The sequence below is a fragment of the Gigantopelta aegis genome, chromosome 4, assembly GCF_016097555.1.
Source record: "Gigantopelta aegis isolate Gae_Host chromosome 4, Gae_host_genome, whole genome shotgun sequence".
NCBI classification, from domain to species: domain Eukaryota; kingdom Metazoa; phylum Mollusca; class Gastropoda; order Neomphalida; family Peltospiridae; genus Gigantopelta; species Gigantopelta aegis.
Genome location: NC_054702.1, coordinates 53948541 through 53961407, shown reverse-complemented (window position 1 = coordinate 53961407; position 12867 = coordinate 53948541). Strand labels below are relative to the sequence as shown.

At 34.2% G+C, this 12867-nt stretch overlaps 1 protein-coding gene across 5 annotated transcripts in view; it reads right to left on the bottom strand.

Annotated features, from left to right (window-relative positions):
- The window catches only part of LOC121370755 (receptor-type tyrosine-protein phosphatase H-like), a 96773-nt gene that overhangs the window by 39244 nt on the left and 44662 nt on the right, over window positions 1–12867 (bottom strand). For 2 of the 5 annotated variants that reach the window (XM_041496197.1, XM_041496199.1), the window contains exons 11-13: window positions 11325–11600; window positions 7302–7455; window positions 5184–5219 (exon numbers count right to left, since the gene is read on the bottom strand). In XM_041496197.1, coding sequence (XP_041352131.1) covers window positions 5184–5219; window positions 7302–7455; window positions 11325–11600 — 466 coding nt within the window. The remainder of the gene's footprint in view (window positions 1–5183; window positions 5220–7301; window positions 7456–11324; window positions 11601–12867) is intronic. The other 3 variants (XM_041496200.1, XM_041496201.1, XM_041496198.1) reach the window with 2 other exon arrangements.

Below are 12867 nucleotides of genomic sequence, written 5' to 3'. Positions count from 1 at the left end.
AAGCGCGTTAAGAAGATAAAACGAAACATTCATCGTATAATATTTCGAGAAACAGTGTCTGCTAGATGTTTAGCTAGAATATGTGGAAGTGTCTTTCTGTGGCTTGGGCAGTTAGCCCTGGTAAACTTTTCTTACGCGACTCCACAATAACTTTGAATAAGGACACAAAGGAAGAACTTGAGTGGTGGTTGAAATCAGTTGATATATTTAATTATAAAGAAATATGGCCACAAGTTTTTGATGCTCAAATAGTGACAGATGCCTCGCAAAAATCCCTCATGGAAGATATTTGCCTGGAGAGTGTGTGGAAACATAGACTAATGAATCTCCAGTGGCCTCACAGAGCCATCAGTCAGCTACCATTGTGTCTGGCTCCTAGTACTTTATATAGTTACAATAGAGCTTTCAACAGGATGTGTCAATTTTGTTTGGAACAGGATTATCACTATCCCCCAAGCTCCCCGTGCTTGGCAGAGTATCTGTTATATTGCTGATTCATTGGATAGGCCCCAATCTGTTCTAAATACCATTTTTGCAGCACTATGACATCTGTATTCCGCACAGAACAAAAAAGACCTCACCAGAGACACATTTATTGTGCTTTTGAAATCTGCCTTAATTAAATCTGGAACATATAAGAGTATCAAATATTCTAAGGTCATGCCAGTAAAAAGCTTTATGGATTTGTTTAGCAAGTCCCCGAGTAATGAGTAATGACATGCTAAGCGTGAAACAATTACACAAAAAGCCATATGCCTTTTGTCTTTGAGTTTAATGTTGCGACCATCTGACATCGCCCCAAAGTCTACGCAGTTTGATTCTGAAAAGGGGTTTCTCTCAAGGTGTGTGTTCTCTATAGACCAAATAACTTTCCAGCTGGATGGAAGTGCCAGTTTTGTATTCTTTGGCATAAAGAATGATGCCTAGAGATCTGGTTTCGAAGTGTTATTACCAAAATATGATGTTCCTGTACTGGATCCAGTAGAAACATTAAAGACATATATCAGTAGAACAGAATGTTTACACCCAGCAAATGGAGCAGTATTTCTGTCTCTAAGAAAACCATACAATGGTATAGATGCGTCTACAGTGGCACATATACTCGAAGAGTGCATAGAACTTGCTGGCCTGTCCGGATTGGGATATTCTGCAAAATCGTTCAGGCCCACGTGCGCCACTACTTCTAGTTCTATTGCTAGCGGTGTAGATCCCAACATAGTTCAGAAACATGGCAGATGGAAATGTTCAGATATATTCTACAAGCATTATGTTAGTTCATTCCAGAACTCCTGCATCATATCTGACTGATCTGTTTCACATGGATGCAGCTTAGACTAGTTTCACTTTTGTGAACATATCTGTTTCACACTTGGGTATTACAGCAGTTTGTAGTTTCATGTTTAAATGTCCCAAAGGCATTGGTCTAGGTTACTATTTTCAGCCAATGTAATTTCATTTAGGGTCAGAATTGTATCAGAGTTTTGTTGTTTTCCAAGTATTGGAATTTTGAACAATTAACTCTTTATTCAGGCAATGTGTAATATATATTGTTCCATATTATTTCAGTTATTAAAGTTTATTTAACTTTTTGGTTGTATCATTGCTTGGTCACTGATGTAATTTTACATAAAGTGTAGTCATGTGACCAAGCAATAAGGTCATATTGTGGAAGCGATGTCATAGTCGCTTGCCAGCAGTCTTAGCTCTGTGCATTAGAGGTTTGGTATCCACTCTCGTAGTACTGTAGTGTGGTGTATTCGTGGGTGTGGATTATGGGTAGGACTAAAGGCAATGTGAAATATATATTGTTCCATATTATTTCAGTTATTAAAGTTTATTTAACTTTTTGGTTGTGTCATTGTTTGGTCACTGTGATGTAATTTTACATAAAGAAGACATGTTGACATTAACAAAATAACCATTATCCATTAACAAAATAAGAATTTATTAGGAGCTACCGTATTAGTCTAAAATCTGTAGGCCAATAAAATGTGCTAAAAATATACATGAAATACCTCAATCATTTGTAATACCAGTAATTAAGTTTAATATGTTAATTACAATAAAATACACACTCAGTCTAATCCAGATGGTTTATGAATCTGAAGCCACATTTGGTGTGGAATGATCCAGGAAAGAAGGGTATTGTAAATTCCAGTGCAGATGTCATACATGTATCGGGAACCTGCCCAGATGTTAAGAGGGTTTAGGGGCCGCCTGAGGATCCTGGTAGGGGTGTGTGCAAGGACTCGAAAGGGACAGTGGAGGATTTATACAGGTAGGACAGACTTATAACTGACAAATAATTTTCATAAGTAAATACAGTAATAAAAAATATAGTGTAAAAATGATGATCGTCAACTGTACACCATTGTAATCTGATGGAATAAATAAATAAATAAATAATAAATAGACATACTGTACAGTGAAATCTGTCTAAACCAGACCCTGAAAAAAAAAGGAGCAGCTCAACTCGCCCCAAAACCAACTCGCCCCAGCCATTGGTCAACTCCTATCATTACCACTTCATTAATTAATATGCCAATATTTTAAGCAATAATGTGCATTAAATATTGCTGAATCTGCACACCAGTTGGAGTCCAAAAGCCTTGCCTGATCATTCCTTTAAGGAAATAAGGGACAAACTAGGCTTGACAGTTCATTGTTTATTCATCCGATATTAGGATCTCACTAATATAAAGCCATTTAATAAGTAGTCGTAATAGTGGAGTTTCACTGTAATATTAATAAATAAAATGACACCAAAGTTGTAGACATCCATTTTTAATTTTGTCACAATTATTTACGGACAGTAAAGTTTGGGGTCAGTTGTCCAAACACTGGGGTGAGTTGGTTTTGGGGTGAGTCGACCAGCATTAAAAAAAAAACCCTCCTGGAATCCTGTCAAAAACAGCCAAGTTTCATAGTCCCAATTTTTTTTATAAATTCTAAAACATGACCCTTTAAACACTACATGGAAATCGGGTAAATATTAGGTCCCCAACATCATCTGGTTTCGACAGGTTTCACTGTAATAAACTGATAAATTAGAAGGCGTACATTTGGAGAAATAAGAAACAGGATCAAATGAATATCACAAAGGACTAAAAGATCTAAAAACTAAAAGGAGCACATTAAGAAAAACATGATTTGTACATAAGATTAAAATACTGACTGACACATCTGAAAACAGCAAAGTGGTACATGTATATATGCAGATAAATCTATCAAATTGGATAAAAAAAAAACCCAACATGAACACAGCTGTAACAATGATGACACTTTTCTGGAGCACTGTGATGAACATCCATACCCCAGTAGATGTAACTATAAACTAAGTTTCATTGACTTAGTATCTATACATGTAGTTTGTGAGAAACTAATCTAAACATGAAACTTTAACATCAGGTCAGGTCAGGTCATGGGTACAGAACAAGCTGTTGTAGCCTGTCATGAGTGCAGGTGTCGACCATGGCCAGCTCCGTCTTGGGCCCCGTTCCACGAAGCGATCTTAAATAGCCCTAAGATTACCTTAAGCGCATAGCTACCCTACGCACTTAAGTTGATCTTAGGGCTAAGATCGCTTCGTGGAATGGGGCCCAGGACAGGAAAAGGGTTGGGGCTGGGTGGGAGAGGGGGTCGCCTGTGCTGGCATGTGCAAGGGAGCACAAGCAACCCGGCAAGGGCCAGTAGCGGGCGGGGGTTGGTTTTGGTGCTACTGAATTTGTAAATGTCCCGTATGATTAAAGCCAAATAGAAATTTTAATGTTAAAACTTTAAGACAAGTTGATATCATCGCCACTATCACTGATGTCAGAAAAATAATTACCTGTATCTCACATTTTTCTTCGTAAGAGCAAGACAAAAATGGTTACAAACTGTATGTTATTGCAATAATTGGAATGCTTGAAGCTGAGAGCCACTACAGAATAATGCATATACATGTAGTATTGCACAGTGACAACAAACATCAGTCTTCTGCTTGTTTGTAAGAAAACCATGATGGCTTTATGGTAAACACAACAAGTATAATGTATACAGTGTATATGTACTAAAAGCTGGATGCATGTTAATGCGGTACATGGAAATTGGTATCAGTAGGCATCAGTACTTGTACTTGCTTGTATACACACTGCAGAAAGCAAGGAAAGATTCACTTCTAATCAGACTGAACAAACAAAACAAACTAGTTCCTAACTAGTAAACAGAATAAGACAAACAATGAAATCAGTAAAGAGAAACGAGTGAAAAAGACTACATGTAGTTCTTGACATTGGATATTCTTCTTATTGAGATAACATTTCAAAGACATCTATACACAAACACGAGTAGCTGGCTCACATGAAAAAAACACTTAACAGATACTGATTGCAGTTTCAGAGATTGCTAGATCATCCCGGGTCGAAATTTTCACCACCTCTAGTGTACTTTTTCTATCCAGCATGACCATATATGATGGGAGTCTATTAGTCTCCACAACTAAGTGTTATCAATGAAGCTGTGTTATGTAGCCTATATGTACACAGGTTTCTGTTTGCTAAAGGTGGAAGGACAGCAGAACAGCATCTTAAAAAATGTCCATTTTTATTTGTTGTGTTCAGATGAGATTTAAGTGCTAATAATATGATCCTTTTTTTTATGTTTTATATGTCCAACCCACCCCTCTCGTTTGGAGCTTGGCACTTTAAGTGCTCACAATGGGCCATGATGTTACACTATTTATAACTTTGATTTTTTTTTGTGGTTGAAAATCTGCTATAAGAAATGAATCCGATACTGGAGCCGTGTCTAGGTATATCTACTGAAACTCAAGAGTTTAAGCAGTTATTTGCCAAATCACCAAATACATTCAATTAAAGTTGACTTCGCAAATATATATTTTTACTCAAGTTGCCAAAAAGCTAATTAAAAATCAGCATCTGTAATAACTTTATGAAAAAACTATTTATTTTTTTTAATTTGGGGGGGTGGGGTGGAGAGGGGGTGTTTTGTTAGGCAAATTTCAAATGAACTTTTCCAATTTGATTACATAATTTATAGTTTCTTTTTTAACTGAAGAGATATGCATTGTTTTAATATACATGTAGAAGAAATGAAAGATTTCAAAGGACAATAGATGGAAGGAGAGGAGGCAGCAAGCAGGATATACGGTATACATGCATTGTCACAGCAAAAACACTCACTTGTTCACCATCCAGCAATGGGTGATATTCTCACAGCTGTTACAAGAAACAGGTAGAAAACGTATGCAAATAATGTTATAGTAGTGTTTACTACACACAAAAATCAAATACTAGTTCTGTAACAAAAAACAAAACAAGTGATTAAAACTACAGGCGAGGACAGATGATATAAAACCCAAGCACCACGAGAACAAATTTTGCACATTGAGAACACTGTAAAAAATAAAGGTTTATATTATTGTCTCCAGTCCTAGAATTCATAAGATGACCAGAGCTTACTTTTTACATTATTAATTTACAAAAACCTGCATTTGCTCAAGATAAATGTTTTATTACCATCATTCGATAAAACTGTTTTTTTGTAAATAATTTCAGTTTGGTTTGAGGTAAAAAGAAACTTTTGGAAATAACAAAATAATACTATTTTTGTGTGCAATTTACAAATCAATGGTCTCCGATATAAATAACTTGTAGTAAATTTAATAGTATTAAAAACAGCATTCCCTGTGGGACGGAGTATAGGTGCAACTATTTGTTATTTAAATAAGCATTTACTGTGTGCCATCCAACATGGAACATTTCTCAGCAGATTTCTTTAGTTCTGTGTCTTAACACAAGGAGCAGGATGTTGATTATCAGTTCATGATCACAAATATGATTGCCTTCTATGGACTTGGCTTTTTCCCCATCCCAACTAGTGCCCCATGGTTTGTGCTGTCCCGTCTATGGGAAAGTCCATATAAAAGATCCCTTGATGCTTTATTAGCAGGAGTAGCATATGTGATGGCACCTGGTTCTCTCTCTTTCTCTTGACAAAAGTAGCGACAGCAGGTTTCCTCTCTCAATAGCTGTCTGGTCCTTAACCATATGTCTGATGCCATATAACAGTAAATAAAATGTGTTGAGTGTGTCGTTAAATAAAACATGTCTTTCTTGACAAAAGTGTCAAAATAACCATATATTAAACACCCCAAATAGTTGGAATTTAAAATGTTCTGATGTGAGATGTGGTTAATATAAATAAATATTCATTTTATTTAATTTCCGTAACATCAGTTAATAACTTAGTAATGACAAAAGTCGTATTTGATCATTCTAACCTACATTTACCTGTATGTGTGTCTGTAAATTATTCACAATGTTATCGGTACACTTTATAGAAAGTGATTATACATTCTCAGTGGCAGATTAGCCCAGCCATGTTAATACATACAAATGTCCAAAGATATCACTACTCTACTTCATATGATATACATGTACATGAACATTATATATTAAGAGTTAAGGGCAACATCTGTACATTGCATAGATGACTTGTTAGTCGGGTTGCCAGGTGCCAAAATTTGACCTAACCTTGAACTAGAGTACATACATTGTCATGTCTTTTGCTGTTAAAACTATCACACCATAACTAAAATGGTGAGCCATCAAGACACAAAATAAAATGTACTCTGATATACTATTTATGCTTTCAAGTATTCTTTGGAATGCGAAAAGCAAAATAGATTTTATAAAAGAAGACATTTGTTTTCTTTAACGACACCACTTGAGCACATTGATTAATTAATCATCGGCTATTGGATGTCAAACATTTGGTAATCTGACATACAGTCATAGAGAGAAAAGCTGCTACATTTCTACATTAGTAGCAAGGGATCTTTTATATGCACCATCCCATAGACAGGATAGGACATACCACGGCTGTTGATGTACCAGTCGTGGTGCACTGGCTGGAGTGAAAAATAGCCCAATAGGCCCACCGACAGGGATCGATAATTTTTTAAAAGATGATGGATGCTACTTTTCTACTGTAATGGTTCTGGTACAATTAATTTTTCACACTTTTCTTTTTCAAAGCAATACATTAATATCAACAACAACAAAATGGGGTGTTTTTTAAATCGTATATCATGGCTGTTATATTGGTATAATGGAAAATATTTTTTATTTATGATTATTATTCAAATATATGGTACTGAACAGATTTGTAATTAATGTCATCTTGTGGAAAAGACACCTATATAGGATATCATCTGTTTGCAAATCCACCTCATCTCTGAAAATTGAGAAATAAATATTGTTTAAATCAAGAGACATTTTAACAGACTGAACACTTACGGTCCACGCGAGACATTAGGCTGTGGACCGTGGTTGGGATTGAGTGTGAGGTAGAAGAAATCAAAGTTGAAGGAATTAGCCGGTCTTGTCCAGTTCACATGGATTCCTGTTGTGTTTACTTCAACCTTGGACAGAGTCGCAACAGAAGTCGGATCTGTGAAGAAAAGAAAAAACCCTCTTTATTGGTTATAATACATGTACAAGTTCATGAATATAAAACAAAACAAAAATACAAATATGATTTTGTTAATTATGTTGGAGATGCAAAGAAAAATTATTATAATAAACTCCTTTATACACACACACACACTGATACACACACACACATATGCACGAACACACACACACACTGATACATAGACACATGCATGAACACACACACGAACACACGTGCACACATGCACACACACACGCAAATTGTGGCTGAATTTCAGTATGATAAATTTCAAACAAATTACAAACTTCACAGAGCAAAAATAATAAAGTTTACATTTAATTCACTTTTAATTTAAGTAACAGTAGTAATTAAATTTCATTTTTTAAAAATGAAATTAAATATGCAAATAATAAAATGAAAGAAATAACGGTTAAATTACTGAATTTTTACAATTATTATAATGAAAACTTAAAAAAGCATAAATCTTGAAAAGAAACATGATCCAAGACCAAACTGTTTCCAAGCAAAATATTCATCATGCTTATATATAATAAACGTAAGTGTAGATGCATACATGTCATAATAAAATACATATTCTATATAAATGAAATATATATATACCGGTACACACTATATAAAATTACAGGTATATTTGTAGTTGCAACATCATACAGAATAACCCATCAAAAACCATAAAACCAAACTGCCTGTCACCAACTTCAGATATAATAAGAAAACAGCACACACCATGTGATACCTAAAATTTATAACAGTGCTAGTTAGTGCCCCTGAAATCTATTGAAATAATTTCTTCAATAGAACTAGAAAATGAGATTTGCAGGATGTGAAATATGTGGATGAAACTGATGATGGAGGGATGGAAGAAGGGATGAAAACAGGGAGAGACTCATTTATGGAGACTTATTGATTGAGGGAGGAAGGGAGGGAGTAAAACAGATAGACTCGTTGATGGAGTGAGGGAAGGAAAAAAAACGGAGAGATTCATTGATGGAGGAAGGGAAGGATGAAAACAGGGTGAGACTCATTGATGGAGGGAGGGAAGAATGAAAACAGGGAGACTGATTGATGGAGGAAGAGACGGATGAAAACAAGGAGACTGATTGATGGAGGAAGGGATGAAACAGGGAGACTCATTGATGGAGGAAGGGAAGGATGAAAACAGGGTGAGACTCATTGGAGGGAGGGAAGGATGAAAACAGGGAGACTCATTGATGGAGGGAGGGAAGGATGAAAACATGGAGACTCATTGATGGAGGGAGGGAAGGATGAAAATGGAGAGACTCATTGATGGAGGGAGGGAAGGATGAAAACGGGGAGAGACTCATTGATGGAGGGAGGGAGGGAAGGATGAAAACAGGGAGAGACTCATGGAGGGAAGGATGAAAACAGGGAGACTCATGGAGGGAGGGAAGGATGAAAACAGGGAGACTCATTGATGGAGGGAGGGAAGGAAGGATGAAAACAGAGAGACTCATTGATGGAGGGAGGGAGGGAGGAATGAAAACAGGGAGAGACTCATTGATGGAGGGAGAGAAGGATGAAAACAGGGAAAGACTCATTGATGGAGGGAGGAAGGGATGATATTGAATGAAGGAGGTATGATGGAAAGAATTGAGATGAGGATTACTCAACATCATTAATAAAAATAATAATGGAATAAACAAACAAGTAAGCTAATGTATCTCAAGCTGTAAACCTGCATGAAAGGTTTTAACAAAACATGTTAAATCAAGGCGCTTTATTTCAAACATAAAATATTAGTACAGTAACCAAAAAAACAATTGTTGTTAGTAAAATAAACTTTTTCAGTAATGTTTTGTTTATTTTTAACCATTTCAAAGACAGGGCACCCCATGTTATTTTATAATGGAATTTAAATATAATGCAATTTATGATATAAAGCTTTTCAGTTCAATATGCTGCATTAATTGTATACACATAGGCCTACCTTTTTTTCTTTTTTTTAAATGGATAATAAGAAAATCTGGTGTAAAATGGTTACATAAAATTCTGTTACCTTTCTCAATACAGTCGGGGACATTTTGAGTTTTTGATACAGAATGACAAATGTTTATGAAGATGATGGAAGGGATATCAATTGGTGATGGGTAAAACCAACATAATACAGCAATATCCGATGCTACATGGGTACTGTATGTCAAATTAATTAATAGATAAACTTTATGAACAAACTTAACCATACTAGAACATATATGTCTATGTAGTACCCTGTAACCATATACATGTATTTAAGAATAAAACGTTTATTGTCTGTATGCTACATACATGTATAGAGATATATATCGGAAACCATAAAAGTGATATCCGGTGAAAAGTCGTATTTTCACTCTATTTTAGCTACAGTGAAAATATAGAAATCGTAGTTACTTTTTTGTAAAAGTGCATGATTAAATTATCTCCCTTTGTCTCGTTTCTTCCAATATAAATTTGATGATTAACATGATCGTATTTGAAAAATAAAAAAATGTAATTTAAACAACTGTACCTTTTAAAAAGGGATACAAAGTGCTATTACGATAAAATATCTAAAACGAATTGAATACGAAGCTAAATAATGACACAATGTAGTAGTGTAAGAATTTAATGGCGTTCGATCTGTTGGAGGATCGCTTTGTCAGGCATGTTTGCACAGCAGTATTATTAAATAAATGTTAACAAAGATAATTTTTATTCAAATTTCTTTTTAAAAGTCTATGGTCAAGTAAATTTTCTGGAAAAGTTCCGTAACAAGAACTATATCATGGCGTTACGTGTTTTCGATAGGATAAGCGAAAGATATTACCAAAAAGCGAAAGATATTGTCAAAAATTAGGAAAGATGTATATAGTAAATAGACCATTTCATGGTGTTTTTTTCGAATACGATTTTTATGTCAACTTGTGATGCGTGAAAACCATATTTTCACGAATTGCGAAGCAATGAGTGAAAATATGGTTTTCACACATCACGAGTTGACATAAAAATAGTATTCGAAAAAACACATGAAATAGCCTCTGTTTATTATATACATAGCAATGAAATATATAGATCTATGGAAACCATAAAAGTGATACCCGGTAAAAAGTATCTCCCTTTGTCTTGTTTCTTCATATTTAAGTTTGATGATTACCAATGCATCTGATCATATTTGAAAAATTAAAAAATGTAATTTAAACAACTGTACCTATTAAAAAGGGATACGAAGTGCAATTATGATAAAATATCTAAAATGAATTGAATACAAAGCTAAATAATGATGACACAATGTAGTGTCATCGAGTGTAAGTGTAAGAATTTAACGGCGTTCGACTCGTTTTGTTTTTGGAGGATCACTTTGTCAGGTATGTTTGCACCACAGTATTGTTAAATAAATGTTAATAAAGATAAATTTTATTCAAATTTCTTTTTAAAAGTCTATGGTCAAGTAAATATTCTGGAAAAGTTCCATAGGAAGAAATATATCATGGCATTACGTGTTTTCGATAGGATAAGCAAAAGATATTACCAAGAAGTGAAAGATATTGTCAAAAATTAGGAACGATGTATATAATAAAATATGATTTTAACACATCACTCGTTGACATAAAAATCGTATTAGAAAAAACCAATGAAATAGCCTCTATATATATACTAGAAAATTCATACTACACTGAATATGTATAAGCCAAACTTCCTAAATATTGTTTTAGATTAAATGGAAAGCAAATAGAACAAACCCAGTCCAAAAACAAATATAAAATTTAAAAAAATAGAAATGCAACCAAAAAAGAAGATATTTTCCATTTATAGAAAGCCATATAGTAAATGCAAATAAAAGATATGAAAAAATGTGCTTAAAAACCTACAGGTGGAGAAATTAAAATATGTTCCTGGACTTAGCAGATCCTCCCCCGATGCAGTGCGGCTAACGACATAAAGAACTATCATATAATCTGTCCCGGGTTCGAGATTTTGTATGGTTTCCTTCATATGAGAATCAGGGAGTTTTTTGTGCGTTATGTTGGCAGCAGGAAGGTCGTACATAAAATAGTCGTACGACGTGCCAGTAGGTTTTTCCCACTGAACAGCAACAAAATCGGTTCCTTTTGCTGATACCCAAATTCGGGTAACAGGAAATGGAGCTGAAACGAACAACAGTTAACATTTCAAGCTGAAGTAATGATAACAATATAAACACTGAAGCAATGACAATAATATAAACACTGAAGCCAAATACATGTACACTGTGCAAAACGTAAATAAATGTCCACAAACAAAGGACATTTTAAATTATCAGTTTGCATAAACCTGTACTGATAATATAAATAAAAAACAAAATGTGGTCCATATCAGTTCAGCAAAATGTATTTCATGCAAATAAATAAGTAGAGAAGAATCAGGGGTCCATTTCACTAAACATTGTCAGTTTACGTCTGCTACTAGCAGTTATACCGGTCGTTTGGTGTCTACTTCACGCAGAAAATTACATCATTATGGAAGCTGGAGTATTTTAAGAAAAAAAGAAAATGAAATATGTGTTCTTCAAACTATATTTGTTGAACCTTAATAGTAATAAGAATTGTGGTTTAGTTTTGGATTTACATTTACGTGCAAAACGGCTTACGATGTTTTGTGAAATTAGGCCTTGGCTGTTCTGTAAATTGTTTTCTTGTTCTCTTTTTAAATTATTAAAGGCACTGAATCATATTTATTAAAAAATTATATAATATTAATTCAGATCCATCACTGATTAATAATACAAGGAAGAGAATGACAAAAGAAAAATCAATGGGATCATAATTAAAAGGAATCCTAAATAAATGTAAAAGTACATTTTGGGGGTGCAGTGGATCTATTTAGTAAAATAATTATGAAATTCTCAAACAGGAATTTACACACAACTTAACCATGTCTTTAGTGAAGAAAACAAGAGACTACTACGTAAAACCAAAAACAATTTGACACGCATTCTTGTAAACTAATTTAAAACAAACTTGTATAATTTGATTTATTAAGTGGTGAAAAACCTACATATTACAATATTACAAGTGTCAAAACATCAACAAAAAATAATCCATGGACAGGTTCAAAGCTGTACGCCAATAAACAAGCTACTTGAACTTCCTATGCCCCAGGAAAGATTTTTCAAATTCAAATCAATTATGAAGAATGTTCAAGCAGAACATTACTGCCTCAAGAGTGTTTGCTGGAAAGTAAGACATAGTTCTGAACAGCCTTGGAAATTAATATTAATTATTTGAAAAAAGTCATAATTGATAAAGCATTATTCTCAAATAAAAAGTAGGTTACAGTATTTTTGTGTGGTAAAAACAAAACAAAAACATTGAAAGCAGTTAAATAATTTTGATTATTATTACATACATACATGTACATACATGTAATTGTACA